The sequence below is a fragment of the Podarcis erhardii genome, assembly GCF_964252035.2.
Source record: "Podarcis erhardii genome assembly, chromosome: 1".
NCBI classification, from domain to species: Eukaryota; Metazoa; Chordata; class Lepidosauria; order Squamata; family Lacertidae; genus Podarcis; species Podarcis erhardii.
Window position 1 is genome coordinate 10,838,639 of NC_138497.1, and position 18,835 is coordinate 10,857,473.

General features: G+C 46.3%; 1 protein-coding gene across 6 annotated transcripts in view; it reads left to right on the forward strand.

The window, feature by feature from the left end:
• Nucleotides 1-18,835, forward strand: part of SYNE2 (spectrin repeat containing nuclear envelope protein 2) — a 250,960-nt gene that overhangs the window by 100,906 nt on the left and 131,219 nt on the right. For 5 of the 6 annotated variants that reach the window (XM_081857037.1, XM_081857039.1, XM_081857036.1 and 2 more), the window contains exons 41-50: nt 172-400; nt 1,957-2,091; nt 5,131-5,397; nt 8,677-8,820; nt 9,941-10,227; nt 11,569-13,648; nt 14,565-14,887; nt 15,797-15,941; nt 17,152-17,370; nt 18,285-18,553. In XM_081857037.1, coding sequence (XP_081713163.1) covers nt 172-400; nt 1,957-2,091; nt 5,131-5,397; nt 8,677-8,820; nt 9,941-10,227; nt 11,569-13,648; nt 14,565-14,887; nt 15,797-15,941; nt 17,152-17,370; nt 18,285-18,553 — 4,098 coding nt within the window. Of the gene's footprint in view, nt 1-171; nt 405-1,956; nt 2,092-5,130; nt 5,398-8,676; nt 8,821-9,940; nt 10,228-11,568; nt 13,649-14,564; nt 14,888-15,796; nt 15,942-17,151; nt 17,371-18,284; nt 18,554-18,835 lie in introns of all 6 variants that reach the window. The other variant, XM_081857038.1, reaches the window with a different exon arrangement.

Consider the following 18,835-nt stretch of genomic DNA (forward strand, 5'->3'; position numbering starts at 1 on the left):
TACCCAACTCTGTCTCATGTATAGGCTGTCAGTTTCCATTTCTTAGTGCAGGAAGTTTTGATCTGATGTGTAGAGATCTTCCCTATTTTAATTTATTCAAGAGGGTTCTGGAAGCTTCTCTGTGTGAACAAAACAAGCAGGAGGTTCATGATATTTGGGTTATTCCTTCAGAGAAGCTGAGCGCATGAAAGACGAGAAGGCTGAACCACAGACTAAACGGAAGAAGAAAGCAAAACTTGGCTGTGTGGAAGAACAAGAGGCCGGGAACATCCAGAGTACTGTGCTCAGACATGACAGGCAGATCCAAGAGAAAGTAGAGGCAGAGGAACTGCTGATCTCATTTGATGCTCCTGATATCAGCCTGATGGAAGTGCTTGGTGGAAGCCAGAAAGGAGGATCAGTAAGTGTTATGGGATGGAATGTGTGCCCACTACAAAGGGAAATCAGAGTAGCCTCTCCCTCTCTCTCCCTCTCTGTCCTTCTGAGCTCTGGTTGAGTTCAGTTTTCATGGGCTGGAGGGAAAAGACGAGATTCCTAGAGGATAGGCTTCCATATCCCTTCTTTTCCTCTAATGCAGTGGTTCTCAACCTGTGGGTCCCCAGATGTTGTTGGACTACAATTCCCATCATCCCTGAGCTCGGGCCTTGCTAGCTAGGGGTGATGGGCAGGGGCGCCGACTTATAAAAAATATTGGGGGGGCGGGGGCCCATACCGACTTATAAAAAATATTGGGGGGGCCCAAGACCTCCAAACCGCTGCTGCTGGGGGAACGAAAGGGGCGAGCCCTGGGCTGCCCCGACCTTAAGTGAACCTGTGAGGGCCCGCCCTTTGCGGCAGCCGATTGGCCGCCGCCGTGGGCGGTGAATATTAATGAGCTAGGGGGAATCCCCGCTTCTTGCGGGGCTGACGCCAGCCCCTTGAGATTGTTGATGGGTCGAGAGCCCGCAACCCCACCCCCTCTCTAGATCGGGAGTGGCTTTGTTTTAACTCATTACTGAATGTATTTTAAAAGGTAACTATTGTCAAACAAGGAAAATAAAAAATACCAACATAATTTTGTGATTTTACAAAGCATAATATAACTAATAATTTTCTTAAATTATTGGGGGGGGCGGAGCCCCCCCAAACGAATTTTTGAGGGGGCTCGGGCCCCCTCAGGCGCCATGGAGTCGGCGCCTATGGTGATGGGAGTTGTAGTTCAACAACATCTGGGGATCCACAGGTTGAGAAAGGCTGCCTAGTACAAACCTATATCAAAAGATCCACTGGTCATTTGACCTAGTGCCTCCACCCACTTGAGGGATCGCCTTGCCCACTTGGCCCCTTGGATCTGCAGAACTGGCAATTCTGCAGGTGCCACATAATATTTGTTCTGCAATGGTAAGAAATCAATCTTTGGGTGTGGCGAACCCTGTACTTTGGAACTCCTTGCATCTTCCCATCAGGAAGGTGCCTTCACTGTCCTCTTTTTCAATGCCTGCGAAAAGCATTTGTGTCCAGGCAACCCTGTCCATCTGATTTTAGCTTATTGTAGATTTTGTTAGGGACATGGGCGGCGCTGTGGGTTAAACCACAGAGCCTAGGACTTGCCGATCAGAAGGTCAACGGTTCGAATCCCCGCCACGGGGTGAGCTCCCGTTGCTCGGTCCCGGCTCCTGCCAACCTAGCAGTTTGAAAGCACATCAAATTGCAAGTAGATAAGTTGAGTGGGTTGCAAACCCAATGTTCAAAAAATAGATAAATGAAAATACTGTTCATTCTTGCTTTTGACTCAATCTCCCAGTTGCATTCCACTGGCAAGGAATTGCTCACAATGATTTTTATTATTTTTTGCTTGTGCTTTAATAATTCTAGACTCCTCTCCCTTGTCATACCTAGTTGATATGGTTATTATTCTGCCTTTTTGCTGCCGGTTCTTCGTGGACTTAAATACACTCATTTTCTTGTCACCCAAAGACGGAATCCTTTAGAGCAAACTATCAAATGGAAGGAGGAGCTCCACCGCTTTTCCAGGAATGGCTGACAAATTATGAGCAATTGTCAAGTCCTGTATCAGCTGACACTGGAGAGGAACCAGCTGTGGTTGTTAAGGTAACTCAAGTTTATGCTGCATATCAAACTGTTGACCTCTGGCAGTTTTGGACTACAACTCCCATCGGCCCCAGCCTGCACAATCGCGAAGGAGCAGGCACACATTGCTCCTCTCCTGCTGCTGCTGGGAAACAAACCATTGCCTGGTTTGCTGTGTCGCCTGAACCCCAGGCTCCTGGTTTCTTTCCCCCACACAAGCCATGAGTGATCCCTTGGCTTCGGTTTGTGGTTTGGCTGGAGAAAGGCAAATCATGAGACACCATTAGATCACATGAAAAACTAGACCGTGGCTTGTTTGTTCTGAAACACAGCAGCAGGAGGAGGGAAGTGTGCTGCCCACGGCTTCAGCAGCATGCACTAGCCCAGGAGTCAGCAAGTTTTTTTTCAGCTGGGGGCCGGTCCACTGTCCCTCAGACCTTGTGGGGGGCCAGACTAATAATAATAATAATAATAATAATAATAATAATAATAATAATAATAATAATAATATTTTATTATTTATACCCCGCCCATCTGTAACTCTGGGCGGCTTCCATAGAAACCAAAAATACAGTAAAATATCACACGTTAAAAGCTTCCCTGAACAGGGCTGCCTTAAGATGTCTTCTGAATGTCAGGTAGTTGTTTATCGCTTTGACATCTGCTGGAAGGGCGTTCCACAGGGCGGGTGCCACTACCGAGAAGGCCCTCTGCCTGGTTCCCTGTAGCTTTGTTTCTCGCAATGAGGGAACCGCCAGAAGGCCCTCGGAGCTGGACTTCAGTGTCCAGGCAGAACGATGGAGGTGGAGACGCTCCTTCAGGTATACTGGACCGAGGCCGTTTAGGACTATTTTTTTTTGGGGGGGGAATGAATGAATGAATTCCTATGCCCCACAGATAACCCGGAGATGCATTTTTAATAAAAGGACACATTCTACTCATGTGAAAACACCAGGCAGGCCCCACAAATAACCCAAAAATGCATTTTTAATAAAAGGACACATTCTATAGTCATATAGTCATACCTTCAGTTACAGACGCTTCAGGTTGAGCATTTTTGGGATACGGACGCGCCAAAACCCGGAAGTACCGGAACAGGTTACTTCCAGGTTTTGGCACATGCGCAGAAGCGCTTAATTGCACTTTGGACATGCGCAGAAGCACCAAATTGAAACCCGCGCGTGCGCAGATGCGGTGCTGCGGGTTGCGGACGTGCCTCCCGCATGGATCACGTTCGCAACCTGAGCGTCCACTGTACTCATGTAAAAACACGCTGATTCCTGAACCATCCGTGGGCCAGATTTAGAAGGGGATTGGGCTGGATCAGGCCCCCAGGACTTAGTTTGCCTACCTATGCACTAGCCTGCTTGTTAACAGTAAACCATCATTTTTCTATGGGCATCACATGAGTTTACGTTGCCACCTGTGGCCCAAGGCAGGAAATGTCAACAGTGTGATGCAGAAGCAACAAAAAAAAAAGGGGGGGGGGAGAACAAATGCTATTCTAGGCTGCATCAACAGAAGTATAGTGTCCAGATCAAGGGAATCATAGAATCATAGAATCATAGAGTTGGAAGAGACCACAAGGGCCATCGAGTCCAACCCCCTGCCAAGCAGGAAACACCATCAGAGCACTCCTGACATATGGTTGTCAAGCCTCTGCTTAAAGACCTCCAAAGAAGGAGACTCCACCACACTCCTTGGCAGCAAATTCCACTGTCGAACAGCTCTTACTGTCAGGAAGTTCTTCCTAATGTTTAGGTGGAATCTTCTTTCTTGTAGTTTGGAACCATAAGAAAGAAGATTCCACCTAAACATTAGGAAGAACTTCCTGACAGTAACAGCTGTTCGACAGGGAAGAGACAGTAAGAGCTGTTCGAAGGGAAGTAATAGTACTACTCCATTCTGCCTTGGTCAGACCACATCTGGAATACTGTGTCCTGTTCTGGGCAGTACAATTTAAGCAGGATATTGGCAAGTTGAAACATGTGTAGAGGAACCTGTGATCAAGGGTCTGGAAACCAAGCCTGATGAGGATCAGTTGAAGTAACTGGGTATGTTTAGCCTGGGAAAGAGGAGACCGAGAGGAGATACGGTAGCCATCTTCAAGTATCTCAAGTGCTATCACATGGAAGAGGGAACAAACTTGTTTTCTCCTGCTCTGGGGGGTAGGACTCAAACCACCAATGGCTTCAAGTTGCAAGAAAGGAGATTCCGACTAAGCGTCAGGAGAAACTTTCTGACAGTAAGAGCTGTTCAGCAGTGGAACCATCTCCCTCGTGAGGTGGTGGGCTCTCCATCCTTGGAGGTTTTTAAGCAGAGGTTGGATGGCCATGTGTCATGGATGGATGCTTTAGCTGAGATACCTGCATTGTAGGGGCTGGACTAGATAACTCTTGGGGTCCCTTCCAGTTCTATGATTCTGTGAAATGATCAGAGTTGAGTTCGAGGTAGAACCATGCTGATCGGAGGGCACCAGGTTGTCAAAGACTGGTTTAACACACAGTGGTGTAGCATGGGTTGTCAGCACCCGGGGCAAGGCAAGTAATTTGCACCCCCTAACCCGTGGATTTGCGCCCCCTAACCCTAACCCCCAGATGTTGCGCCCGGTGCGGCCGGCTCCCCCTGCACCCCCCACACTATGCCACTGTTAACACGACAGGCTATTTCCGCCCCTGTTTCTGCAGTCTGAGATTGTATCGGCTTTTTTAGCAGACACCTTAAACTGCTGGCTCAAAGTTCCCACTTGAAGATCCCAGGCAGCCCCACAAAGAAGTGGCAGGATTGATTAAGGCAACCAGAGAGGAACTTTTCACATTTACAAGCTTTGCAAGAGCTATCAACAAGCTCCATCCTCAAGTGACAATTCTTCTGTGCAAATTTCTGTTCCTCCGACCTTCGTCACCCCTTCGGCCTATTCTATTTTTGCTATAGAAGTTGGTTCCATTAAGAAAGCAATTGACATTTCAGTAACTTCTGTCCCGAGAAGGTTAAGATTCCCCCCGCCCCTTTCTCTCTCTCGTCTCTCCCCACCTACCTCTCCCCATTTCTATTTATCAGGGGCTAAAAGGCAGCTTGATGGAAGCCCACAATTTCCCAAGCTCGACAGGCAAGAGTGGAAAGCCGCTGCCGAAACCGGGGCAAATGCCGCCTGATGATAATCTTCTCAATGAGCTTCAGCAGCAATCGCTTGGCTATCAAAAGAAATTGCAAGCTGCGCATTGCCGGTTGGAAGTGCCTCCAATCGCTTTGCCGTTAATGAATGGGAAAGTAATGGGGACTGACCCTGCTCCTTCGTCCATTACAAATCCATCACGAGAAAGCAAGGTAATAATCTCTGTTGTTGCACAACTTCATTGAAGGATGTTGTTAAGTGCTATTATTGAACACGGGCAGCACTTCAGCCAATACAGCCGTTTATCTAGAGCTCCTGCAGCCTCGCACTTTCTCTCTCCGGGTTTCTAGTAGCGGAGGGAGGCAGAGGTACTGTGAACTGTAGCACAGCCCTCCAGGTGTTAACTAAACTACAACTCCCATCCAGTTGTGTAGTGGCAAATTCAGAAGTGCACGGTCCTTTCATGATGGTCACAGTCACACCCCTTCCCTTCTAAGATTAAACCACCGTCTTAAGATTTTACAGTTATCTTATAATTATTGCAACAACAACAACAACCAGGGGTGCATGACAATGATAACTGCAGATCTCTGCGTGTGGCCTTTCAGCTAGATCTGCTATTTTCTGTGTACATCCATAGGCAGATGATTTGGAGCACGCCCAATATCTTATTTTGGAGGGGCTTAAGCCTCTCTCTTGCTCTCTTATGCATTTTTGATACTGTGAAGGAGCCCACCCCCTGCAGCAAAGTCTTGGTAGGAAGTTATGAGTTCAAAACACGGCATCATTCGTGGAAAGAGCTTGTGGATACCCAATGAAGCTGAACGTTGGCCAGTTTAGGAGAGATGAACGAAGATAGAAACTTCACGCAGTTCATAGTCAAAACCATGAACCTTGCTCCCCAGGAGGCTGTGATTCCCACAAACTCGGGTGACTTTAGAAGAGGATTAGGCAAATTTGTGGATGGGGGATAAAGCTTTCAGCAGATACCAGTCATGAGGCAGCAATCCTTCCAAATACCTGTTGCTGGGAAGGAGTTCTGCTGTGCTCATGTTTTGCTCCCTGCCGCTGTGGGTTAAACCACAGAGCCTAGGACTTGCCGATCAGAAGGTCGGCGCTTCAAATCCCCGCGACGGGGTGAGCTCCCGTTGCTCAGTCCCTGCTCCTGCCAACCTAGCACGTCAAGTGCAAGTAGATAAATAGGTACCGCTCCGGCAGGAAGGTAAACGGTGTTTCTGTGCACTGCTCTGGTTCGCCAGAAGCGGCTTAGTCATGCTGGCCACATGACCCGGAAGCTGTACGTCAGCTCCCTCGGCCAATAAAGCGAGATGAGCACTGCAACCCCAGAGTCGGCCACGATTGGACCTAATGGTCAGGGGTCCCTTTACCTTTACTTCCTATGGAGTTGGTCACTGTAAGAACAGGGTGCTGGACTAGTTGGGCCATTGGCCTGATCCTGCAGGCTCTTCTTTTCTTCTTATATTCCTCCAGTGAATCTAATGTTTAGCACCCACTCCTCAAAAGTATCGCCTACACAGCAATGAATATATTAAGCTGCTTCTATCGTTAGTATAATTAATTAGCCTATTAAGGGTAAGAACCATACATTAGCAGCCATTACCTGACTGGCAAATATTAGTCTTTGGCTCTGCAGCTTTTTATTGTAACCACTTGCTTGAATGTGCCTCGGTTTAGTTTCTTTGTTCCTTTCTTTGATTTTGCATCCCATTTAGATAGAATTTTCCCACTTAAGTCTTTTAGCAGTTGACTGCTCTTTATGCATTTTGCAGCCTCTCTTTAGAGTGAGTGTGATGCATCTGCTTAAATGGATAAAAATTACCATAATTGCATTATCAGGGAAGATGGAAGTTTGGTGTGGTTATGTTCAGTTTTGCATGTGAATGCAAACACTCCCTGGTCTCGCTTCATATTCCCTTCCTCTTTTCTTATCCTTCGGCATTCTTCATTATCAGGGATTCTTATTTATTGATAGTATTATTTACCTGCACCCTCATACCTGGTGTTGTTTAGGAGTTCTAAGAAACAAATAAAAATTCTGCAGTTTTTCAACCAGTGATTGAAGGCCAGTGATATCCTAAGAGGTGTCCAAATGTAGAGCAAATAAATAACTTTCCAAATGTATAATAAAAGGTAAAGGTATAGGACCCATGACAGTTAAGTCCAGTCACGAACAACTCTGGGGTTGCGGTGCTCATCTCGCTTTACTGGCCGAGGGAGTTGATATTTGTCTGCAGACAGTTTTTCTGGGTCATATGGCGAAACCAGACTAGCGCACGGAAACGCCGTTTACCTTCCCACCAGAGTGGTACCTATTTATCTACTTGCACTTTGACGTGGTTTCAAACTGCTAGGTTGGCAGGAGCAAGGACAAAGCAACCCCGTCTCAGGGATTCGAACTGCCGACCTTCTGATCGGCAAGCCCTAGACTCTGTGGTTTAGACCACAGCGCCACCCACGTCCTTATATATATATATATATATAGTAGGTACAGTCAAACCTCTGTTGTCGAATGTAACCCGTTCCGGAAGCACGTTTGACTTCCAAAATGTTCTACAACTGAGGCTCAGCTTCTGATTGGGTGCAGGAGCTTCCTGCCCTCAAGCGGAAACCGTGTTGGACATTTGGCTTTTGAAAACCAGAGCATTTACTTCTGGGTTTTCAGCGTTGGGAGCCGAAGTGTTCCAAAATGAAGGCGTTTAAGACCTGAGGTTTGACTGTACAATGCCCTTAGAATGAAGGGAGGGCAATAAACGAATAAACAATAGTCAGAACTGAAGAGCAAGGCGGGACTGAGTCAGACCCAAAGAATGACCAAGGACAAAAGATCCAGTTACAGATAGGTAGCCGTGTTGGTCTGCCATAGTCAAAACAAAATAAAAAATTTCCTTCTAGTAGCACCTTAAAGACCAACTAAGTTAGTTCTAGGTATGAGCTTTCATGTGCATGCACACTTCTTCAGATACACAGACAAAAGAGACTAGCAGAGTCCAGGAACACTTTGTCACTCAAGCAAGACTCAACTGAAACAGGAAGCACTTTATATATTTTTCCTGCCCAGGAGCATTCAGTGGGTGCAATCACTTTGGAGCCTGAAGTTATTTCTCTAAGAAGATGTTCGCTGCAGTTCAGAATTCACCGGGTGGAAGAACTGCACACAGACCCACAAGATCCCAACACTGGCTTAGGGTCTCCACTTCTTCCTCATTCCTGATTTGGAAGCTCCACAGCCTCCTGGGTTTTGCACAGAACCTTCAGCAAAAAATTGCTTCGCTGAATAACCGCAGCCAACACAATACATCTAAGACAAAGGATATGACTTCTTCCCAGATCATTTGGCTTCCCACTGTGTTTGAGCCCTAGCAGTGCTTCTGTTTGAGATTAACTTCTGGATGGATCACATAGAAATAAATGCTAAGTTGCAGAGTGAGCCAAATGAAAGCAGCGTGTTGATTACCTGTTTGTGTTTTCAGAGCTCTGAGATGGAAATGGTTTCTCTTCCCGAAGACCAGGCAACTGCAGATTATGCAGAGATGGTGCAAAAGGTCAAGAAAGCGAAAATCTCGGCTGCAGAGTTAGACATTGTGTTGATGAATGGTCAACTGAGGGAAATAGAGGTATGGAAAGAAGAGATTTGGGGCTCAACCACACTTCCACTTGTTTCGCTGCTTTCCCCTGGGAAAACCCACTGTTTACCACTGAATTGGAGCCAATCACATTTTTTCCAGGTTGATGTTTGTTCTAATCTAGCAGCAAAGAGTGGGTTTTCCCAGGGAAAAGCAGTAGCAGGGCAAAAGCAAGACTGCTTGGGTTTGTCCCTAGAATGCATGGGACAAGCGTAAAACTGCTCGGATCCATGCTTTTTCTAGGCACAAGATAAGTAGGTGTGAACAAGCCCTTATTCATTCATGCTTTCATTAATCTGTGGCTACATATGAAGTGGCCGCTACCCTCTCACCCTTTTGCTCCATCACATGCACATAGTGACATGGAAGCTGCTTAGGCATGGTGCAATCCTGCACCACCAAGAAGGGCAAGTGAATATTCCAGCCTTCTTATTTTTGTTTTAAATTTCTATACTATGTTCCATCCAATTTGGGCTTTGGGGCAATTCGCAGAAGGGTATAAATAATGTAGTAAAAGGTAAAGGGTAAAGGGACCCCTGACCATTAGGTCCAGTCGTGACCGACTCTGGGGTTGCGGCGCTCATCTCGCTTTATTGGCTGTGGGAGCCGGCGTACAACTTCCGGGTCATGTGGCCAGCATGACTAAGCCACTTCTGGCGGACCAGAGCAGCGCATGGAAACGCCATTTACCTTCCCGCCGGAGCAGTACGTATTTATCTACTTGCACTTTGATGTGCTTTCGAACTGCTAGGTGGGCAGGAGCAGGGACCGAGCTATGGGAGCTCACCCCGTCACGGGGATTCGAACCGCCGACCTTCTGGTCGGCAAGTCCTAGGCTCTGTGGTTTAACCCACAGCGCCGCCCGCGTCCCTATAAATAATGTAGTACAATAACGCAAGGTTTGTTCTTGGCTTACTGGACATGGCTTGTTGGAGCAGAACAAACCATGGTCCTCAGTTCCAAAGTGATGCTGAGCCTTAGATCATGGCCTGCTTCTTCTGTATGCTAGAGAGGAGGAGCAAAATGTTGTGAGATTAGCAAGTATGTCTTACTAAAATGTGCAAACAAGGCCGCTCCATTTTAAAACCTCTCTTCCTGGTCTTCCGACTAGAATTTGTGCGCTCTACTGGAAAGGCAAAACTCTGCCAGAAAACAGAGAGCCAAAACTTCTTCGTTGCGGGAAGGAGAATGCTTGACCACTGCAGAAGGAAGCGGCTCAGTTGTGCCAGATTCAGACAGCGTGGCGGCATCTAGTTGGGACAAGCTACTGCAGGATATAATGTCTGCTAAAAAGGCCAGGCAGGCGCAGCTTCATTTACTGAATAATTACCAAGCATGTCTCACCGAGGTCCAGTCTTCAATGAAACGTTTTTCGGAGGAAAGAGAAAACCTAAAAATGTGAGTACATGGGGCAGATTTCTATATCACCTAGACCAACTTGCCGGATGCAGTAGTGGAACACAGTCTCTGCCGGCAGGAGTTGCTAGGCTCGATCTCTGCTGTTTCCACTTAAAGGATAAGGCAGATCACTGCCTCTTAAGACGCGTCAGGACATCTTTCTGCCTTAGCATAGGACTGGGTAAAACATGAATGGCGGCGATCTTTTCAGTGGTGTTGCACTTGGGCACTTGGATATTGTTTTTTGTTTTTTTTTTTAAATAATTTTTATTAACTGTCCAATCACTTGGATTTTGTACCTTCTTATCAAAAACTAAATGTAAAACCTGGCATCCTAAGTAATTGCAACTGGGGGAAGGTGAGTATTTCAACTGATTAATAAACATTTAATTGACTTGTTTACTTGAGTCTTTGACTAAGGCTTCAGTCCTAGCCATGCAAGACTAAAATTCCATATAAATTGGGCCTTTGGTATCTAGTTGGTGGTAAGGTAAAGGTAAAGGGACCCCTAACTCTGGGGTTGCACGCTCATCTCGCTCTATAGGCCGAGGGAGCCAGCGTACAGCTTCCAGGTCATGTGGCCAGCAGGACTAAGCCGCTTCTGGCGAACCAGAGCAGCGCACGGAAACACCGTTTACCTTCCCGCCAGAGCGGTACCTATTTATCTACTTGCACTTTGATGTGCTTTCGAACTGCTCACCCCGTTGTGGGGATTCGAACCACTGACCTTCTGATCGGCAAGTCCTAGGCTCTGTGGTTTAACCCACAGCGCCACCCGCGTCCCCTAGTTAGTGGTAGGGGTGGGAAAATCTATATTTTGGTTTCTCACCCCCCCCCTTAAATCCACTTCTCCATAATTCTAAATCCGTTCACAATATTTATTTATTTTTTAAAAAAGGTCCTCTTGAGCATTCACCAGCATTTTAGTGTGAATTTCTCTTCACGTAGCACATGTTTATATTCAAAATTTGCCGAATATGCACATTTTTTCCAAAGCATATTTCCCCTAGTGTAATGTTTTTGTGTGTGTTACTTTTGCTAAATGGTGTATTTTTATATAGACCTTGCCACAGTATATGCCTCATTGTATATGTGCATTGCTTGGGTGGAGAACTACATTGTGAAATTGGAAGGATGGCTCACTTTTGATTCATGTATTGTTCTGGAGAGTGAAAATCAGTTTAGGTTCACTTTTAAATGCAAACTGGACAGAATTTCTCGCTGATCTCTAGTTACTGCCTGTGAAATATAGCTCTGAGTAGCTTGTTTAGCTGGTGTGCTTTGAGCAAAACAGCCTTTCAAAATGTTAGATTTTTACTCCTTTTTTCTTTCTTCCAAAAGGGTACCCCTGTCAGAAGACACAGTTCTCCTGGAGAATATCCAGAAATGCTTGGACTCTATACAAAAAGGCAGGCTCCTTTTGCAAAAGCTGAAGGCTGAACAAGGAAACCTATCTAGACACCTAACCAGGATGGACAAGGAGTTAATCCAAAGCCAGGTGGCCCAGATAGACCAGTGGTGGAAACAGATGGAAGACATGCTTCAAAGGAAGCAGATCCGGGTTGCAGCACAAGCCAATGAGTTTAAGGTTTTCATGGGAAAAGCACAGGAGCTCCAAAAGTTGCTGCAGCATCAGCACTGTTTGCGAACAGGCGTGGACACCCACAACCAAGCACACTCGGCATTGATGGCCACAGAATTACAAACGCTTAAAAATAGTGTTTCTATGTTCAAAAGTGGTGCTGAGATGCAGATGAAGAGGATGTGGACCGACACAGGGAAGAGAGCTCTGGAAAGCGCAATAAATGATTTGCATACTCGAGTGGAGGAACTAGAGCAGCTGACCCCTACGGAAGATGCCCGGAGAAGCGGCCATTATCCTCAGGCGTATGACCTCACAAAGAAGATTGAAGAGGCTGTTTTGTGGGCCAGAGTCTCGTTGCTCCACCTGGATGGGAAGGCAGCGCTTTTCCCGGACGATCTGATGTTGGAAATCGAAAGCTGCAAGGTTCTGATCGGGGCCGCCGAGGAGAAAAAGGCAGGTGTCGTGCAACTGGTGGACGAAGCACAGCGCATTGCTCCCCAGTTGGAATCGGGCGAAGCTTCGGCCCTCGCCCTCCTTTCGGACCAGTTGCAAACCTGCTACAAAGACCTTGTTCCGAAATTAGTAGAGCGGTTGGAGCAGCTGGAATCTGAGCTCGGAAAGAGACGGCAGCTTTTTGCAGACACCGAAAAATTGCAAGCAAAACTTAAAGAAGCAGAGAGGATATCCAAGCCAGGTACCCGTGACACAAGCCTGAAGTCAGAAATGGACCATTGGCATGCCGTCGTAGAAAAGTCTGCAAAGGAGATCGAGGAAGCAAAAGGTATTGTAGATGCATCCCCTCTGGAGCTAAATGTATTTGAGCAGTTGTTTCTCAATGACTTCTTGAGAAGCCTCCAGAGCAGAACTGAAAGAACTCACAGGCTAAACCAGATTCATCGCCATGCAGTAGAAAACAAGGTAGATGCCTATGAAAATGTCACAAGGACGCTGATGTCATTGGAGCAGGATCTATGCAGCCTCCAGCGTGAGGAATTGGAACTGGACCAGGCAGGTGTGGACCAAGACATTAAGGGTAAATTGTTTGTGCTTAAAGAGAGAGCAGTAGCCATCCAGTCAAGTTTGTTGCACTTAGAAAAGTACAAGGAGATTTGGGAATGCCTGCATCTGAAATGGGATGTACCGGACCTTGAGAAATTGCAAGGCGAGTGTTGCAAGCTGAAACGTAAGCTTGAGCAGAGGCTTAACTGTTCTGCGGAGGGCGACGGGTGTAGAACGGCACTCTCAGAAGTCGAAGCTCTCATCTCCATTATACAGAAACACTGTGATGTTTTGAAAGATTGCTCTGACTCTGTTGCCTCTGAAACCAGTCCGATGTCAGAAAAGACTTTAAGTTGGAAAGTGCAACATGCCAGGCACTTAACTCAGGAGGCACTCAGACTGCTAGGCAAAAGCGAGGCCTTTGGTCCTTCTCTCAAGGAGGCCAAGATGCAGCAAGTAAAGAGCTTGGGCGTGAAAATAGATGGGCTGGCACAAGTGATCCAATCTAAGATACTGGCTGTTCAAGAAAAATGCGGACACGAGCAAGGTTTCCAGAGCAAGCTGGGTCACAGTTTAGCAGCTTTAAAGCAAATTAAATCTGAGCTCCAGCAGCCCATTCTACTTGACTTGGAAACACAGACGATCCGATGTGAAAATATGTACTGTAAAGTGATTGAAGATGCTGCAGAAGTAGAATCTAACGCTGCTGAAGATTTAATTAATAGAAAGAGGGGGCCTCAGGAAGGAGAGCCTTCCCTCCCTGATAGTTTGCAGAGGGAACTGGATGAACTGCAAAGCCTGAAAGTACAGCTGAAATCTGACATTGCCGCACGTAAAGTGAGTAATCCTAGATATCTTGTTTACCTGTTGGCCTTCCTGCAGAGATTCTTTCTGCTGAGGCAGATCTCTGGCCTACCCTGCTTTTGGCTCCTCTGGCCTACTCTAGATTAGTGCTGGTCTTCTCTGAGCAGCAACAGCTTCTAGTAACAGACTACCTGACAGGCCTTCAAATGGGGGTCTGTCCTCTGTAAAGTAGGAGATGTGACCACATGGGAGTCCCTAAGTGGAATATTCACCTGTCACACATCTTTTACCTGTCACCATCTCTAACATTTGAGATGCCCGGTGAAGGGTTTGATGAATGCATGTCTTCCATGCTGTTTTTATTTGTCTTGGTTTTTCACTTTAGTAAGCCACATTGAAGATTAATTGTCATTTTTCCTATTGTTTGCTGAGTCAGGGGCCAGACAGAAGCATACCACCGGAAAGGCAGGCCCGGCTAAGCAAAAGTTTGTGTCCAACCTCTTATGAGGCGTTAGCCAACACAATTAAATCTACTACCATGAGGATTTCTAGGTTTTGGAGCCACCACTGAAAAGGCCTTCCTACTAGTTAGACGTTAACTCAGGGGTCGGCAACCTGTTGCCCATAGGCTACAAGCGGCCCACGGAGGTCATTTAAATGACCCATGAGCCACCCCTGAACCGAGCTATTTGCTTGGCAAGTCCCCGCGATCCAGCCCACGAAGCGATCTCCGTGGGAGTGAACTGGCTCAGGCAACGTAAACCTTGCTGGCCCCTGCATTAACTTAATCTCTGAAATGGACTTAATCTGGAGCCCAGCTATATTGGCAGGTCTTATCACATCAGGGCAGAGTAGCATATGAAATAAAAGGTGTGTATTTTTCACCCATGCAATCTTGTGGCATTTTTTTAGTTGCCTTTAAAAAATACAATTTTGTTAACCTGTGCAGAGTGCCTTAAATGAAGCCTTTGGGACTGTGAAGTCTTACAGAGAAGCTGTCCGAAGGGCTTCCGACTTCCTCAACCAGCGTGAGGCCCTTTTCTGCACTCCTCTGCTCACTCTGGATGAGCTAGAAGAGCCCAGCCTCCTCTCTCGCCAGAGACAAGAAGAACTTGAGTCTGCGATGTCGCAAGTTGAATCGCTCACCTCCGCGATGGAAAGCATAGTCGAACCACAGGCCAAACTGCAACTGGAAAAAACCCTTGGCGATCTCGTTTCTAAGAGTTTGATAGCAAGAGAGCAGGAGCAAAAGAGAAAATCTTATGTGCAGAGGTAGGTAGTCGGTTCTCATTGCTTTAGAAAGCTGGCTAGTGGAGAGTTGAAGCAAGGAGTGGGGGCACGGGAACCTTTTCACACTGAGGGCCACATGCAATTGGTAATAATAATAATAATAATAACCGCTTGAGGCTTCGTTTGGCTGCTGGCTGGGCTTTCTGCCTTTGGCTCGGAGGGGCTCAGAAGTTGAACATACCTGTGCTCGGAATCGGATGGATACGTCATTGACAGCCCACTCACCCTTGCCGGGGAAAAGGTCTGTCTAGAGCGGGGGCACATGGTGGGGGAAAAGGAAAGGAGCTGGTTGAGTACAATGGTGGGCGGCGATCTTGGGGGGGGGGGGCTTTCGGATTTGTTTTGGAGGCTCTTTCAATTGACTGTTATGGGGGGGAAGGAAAGGAGCTGGTTGTCTAAAATCCCTTATTTTGGCTGCTGATCCCTTCTTTTGAAGGCTGCTGGTCCCTTATTTTCAAATCTGTAAGTTGACAGCTATGGACCCTACGAGCTCGTGGTCTCCTAGAAATGAGTTTGTTTCCACTTTGCTCCTCCCTGGTCCTTTTAGCTGCCATGGCAAGCTGCACTAAGCCAGGGTTTGGCTTAGCTTCCTAACTGGGATATGTTGTCATGCTCTGTCCTCAACTAATCACAAGCTGTATGTAGCCAAGAACGAGCCAGCTGTTGGTTAAGAGGAATTGTTGAAAAGCACGTATCCTGTCTTGCATCAGCAGAAGTCTTGCACCAGCAAAGCCACCACTGGATAATAATATATTTTTTAAAAAATATCTCTTCTGTTTATACATTTAGTTTGTGCCACTGGTTATAACCTTTGGGCTGATCTTTCCATGACTGGAGAAAAAAAATATGGGTGTGTTTTGATTGCTTTGTTTAATGTTGTCGCGTTCACAGATGCTTGGAAAAATACAACCGCTTCAAAAAATCCAAAGAGGTGATAAATGTTAATCTCAACGACGCGGAAAGGGTGCTTCAGAAATCTTTGTACCATATTCCTGTGTCTTATAAAGAAGCTTTAGAGCAGTCGGAACAAAGCAAGGTGAGAATAATCTTCACCACAGTGGCGTGTTTTTATGATCGTAAATTCTTGCAGTCCTCAAAGCACTTCACACATACACCCACCCACAGTGTAAAGAATCTTTAACAATAATCCTATGAAGCTGCTCACTGTTATGGCTAAACATAGATGCAGCAGCAGCAGCAGCAGCAAGTCTATGTTTTAACAGAAAGCAAGTGGCTGCGAGAGCCTTTAGTCTATTCTGTGCCCCCACACAATAGCTGCGGAATGTACAACTTTAGACAGCCATTTGCTGCTTAAACTGGCCCCCTTGGGAGGCGGTTATGGGATGGGTATTAGTCATAACCAGGGGTTGGCAAAGTTTTTGTGGCTTGGGCCGGTTCACAGTCCCATAGACGCCGCGATGGGCCAGAGTGCATGTGCACATATGCGCAAACGCTATTTCTGGCGCAGAGGAGGCGTGTGCACGGCTTCCCATTGGCTGCAGGAGCTTCCTGCAGCTGATGGGAAGCCGGCCAGCGTTGTGGAAGGCAGTCCCCGCTCTGTTCCACGCTGGTTTAGCACGGTGCACGGGAGCCATCAGAGCGGGCGGCTGGGGTCCATGGGCTGGTAAAACAACCCCCATGGGCCGCTTGTGGCCCATGGGCCTTAGGTTGCCGACCCCTGGTCATAACCATGGTTTGTTTAGCCAGAGTCCAGTCTGTCTGACTGAACTGAACCCTACAAAGTAACCCAGCTTTGCTTCTTGGGAACAAAGCAAAATGTAGTTGTTGTTGACCTATGAACCAGGGTTTGCTTTAACTACAGTTCTGCTCTCTGTCCAAACCCAGCAGCTTTGCTTAACCATGGTTTGTTTGGTCACCCACCTATGATGCTCACCAAGTTATTAGAGGCACAAGGCATGGGCAGCTGGAAAACAAACCACGTTTGGAGAAATCAGCCGTGTCTTATTTGCTCAACTGTGAGACTACTCATGGCTTGATGGACAAACCATGGTAAAAACAAACCATGGTTTTAATGTTATATATGGGCACAGGAATTTTATATTTTAGTTTATTGTGCTTGCTGTGTGTGTTTTTACTGTCTTTTAGCTTTATGTGATTAGATTTTTTAAAAATTTGCTGCCCTGAGAGACCTACCATGGGATTTCAAATAGGAAAGATGTTAAAATAAACAAAAAGAAAATATTTCACCAAAACCAATTGTTTACGCTATTTTTTTTCTTTTAAAGATGATGTCCTCCAGACTGGTTTCAATCGAAGAGGATCTAAGGATGTTGCGTCAGGACTCGGGACAACTGGTTTCGATGTGCAGCAAAAACGATAGTGTGCTGATTGACACCGTTGTGACGACTTTGTGGCTAAAGTGGCTTTGCTTGCTCGACACTGCCAAAGAATGGGAGGGAAAGTGTGAAGAACAGAACCAGGAATGGAAATCCGTCAGTGAAGAAGTGAGTAATTGGGGGGGGGGGAAGCATCTCAGCCAGGTGATTATTCCAGTTTTGATGCTCCACAGGCTATTTAAATTCAGGTTTATCTCAAATATGGGGCTGTAGCTGAGTTGTAGAGCATGTGCAGGAGGGAAGTTTGCAGAAGTACAAAAATAATAATAAGGGGGGGGTGACTGTTGGCTATTTGCAGTTTAGTTGCGCTGCAGAAAGCTTGCTGGGGAGACCACGCATTACAAGGAACTCAAAAATAACTTTAACAAAGTTTTAATAACAATAACAAAACCTCCTTTTACATTAAATATATCAACAAGCATGACCCATCCACCAGGGTACTGAGAGAGCTAGGTGCTGCTCTTTATATACTATGCCCAATTGCTGACACAGCTTAATTAACACAACTTAGCAGCACCTGCTATACTGTTTCACAGTTGTAAAACTGGGTCTCGTTATTTGCTCTGGCCCTTAAAGACATACACATCTTGTGGAACAATATGAACCTTCACATTTAAAGAGACCATTCAGCAGGGACTTCCCTTAAAAAAACAGTCGATTGAGGACTGAGCATGCTCAGTGGCACAAAGCTGATTGGTTTTCGGGAGGGAAATGGAGGACTGATGAGGAGGGGGAATGGAACGGAGCAGCTGAAATGGAAGCCTTCCATGCTGCAACATTTTGTTGGCAGTCCCTCTTGTATAATGTAAATGTGTTTACTGTACGCAGGGAAATTCTGTTAAGAGCAATAAATAATCATGTCTGTTTTACATTACGTATAAAATAAGTGTTATTAACTGGAGTCATTTATGCATGCTTGCTCAGAAATAAATCCCACTGTGTTACTTGCAAGTAAGTGTACAAAGGATCGTAATCTTGTTTTCCTTCTCCCTCCCCTGGTGGCTATCTTCTTCTTTCTTCAGATGGAACGAGAAAGCATCATTCTAGACAATCTTCAGGAAGAACTGCCCGAAAACCCAAAAGAAAAGGAGAGAGCCAGCAAAGAGGAGCTGGAAGAATTCCTGGAATGTACGAACATTTATGGAGAAAGTGTGAATGCGGAGAAACGGTTGTTGCGCTTAATACTTCAGCGCATCAGGGGCATTCTCAGGGTCCCTGAATGTCCATCTGCAGAGGGAGGAGGCCTTCCTGTTATGAATGAAATCCACACCATGCAGAATCGAACAAAAGAGTAAGTCTAAGTAAAGGTCGAGACGTACACATTTATGCTTAGGTTGGAAGAAGTGGATGGAGAAACGTTCTTCTTCATTTCTCATGAGGCTTAAGACTCTGAATCCTCCACTGAAGCCAAATGTGGGAAGATCAGGACACATCAAAGGAAACATCTTCCCACAGTAAAGCATAACTGTAATTGTAAGTCATTGTGGTGTAGTGGTTAAGAGCAGTGGACTCATAATCTGGTGAATCTGGCTGGGACGGGACGATATGGGACTGAGGGGGCAACTCCCATCTC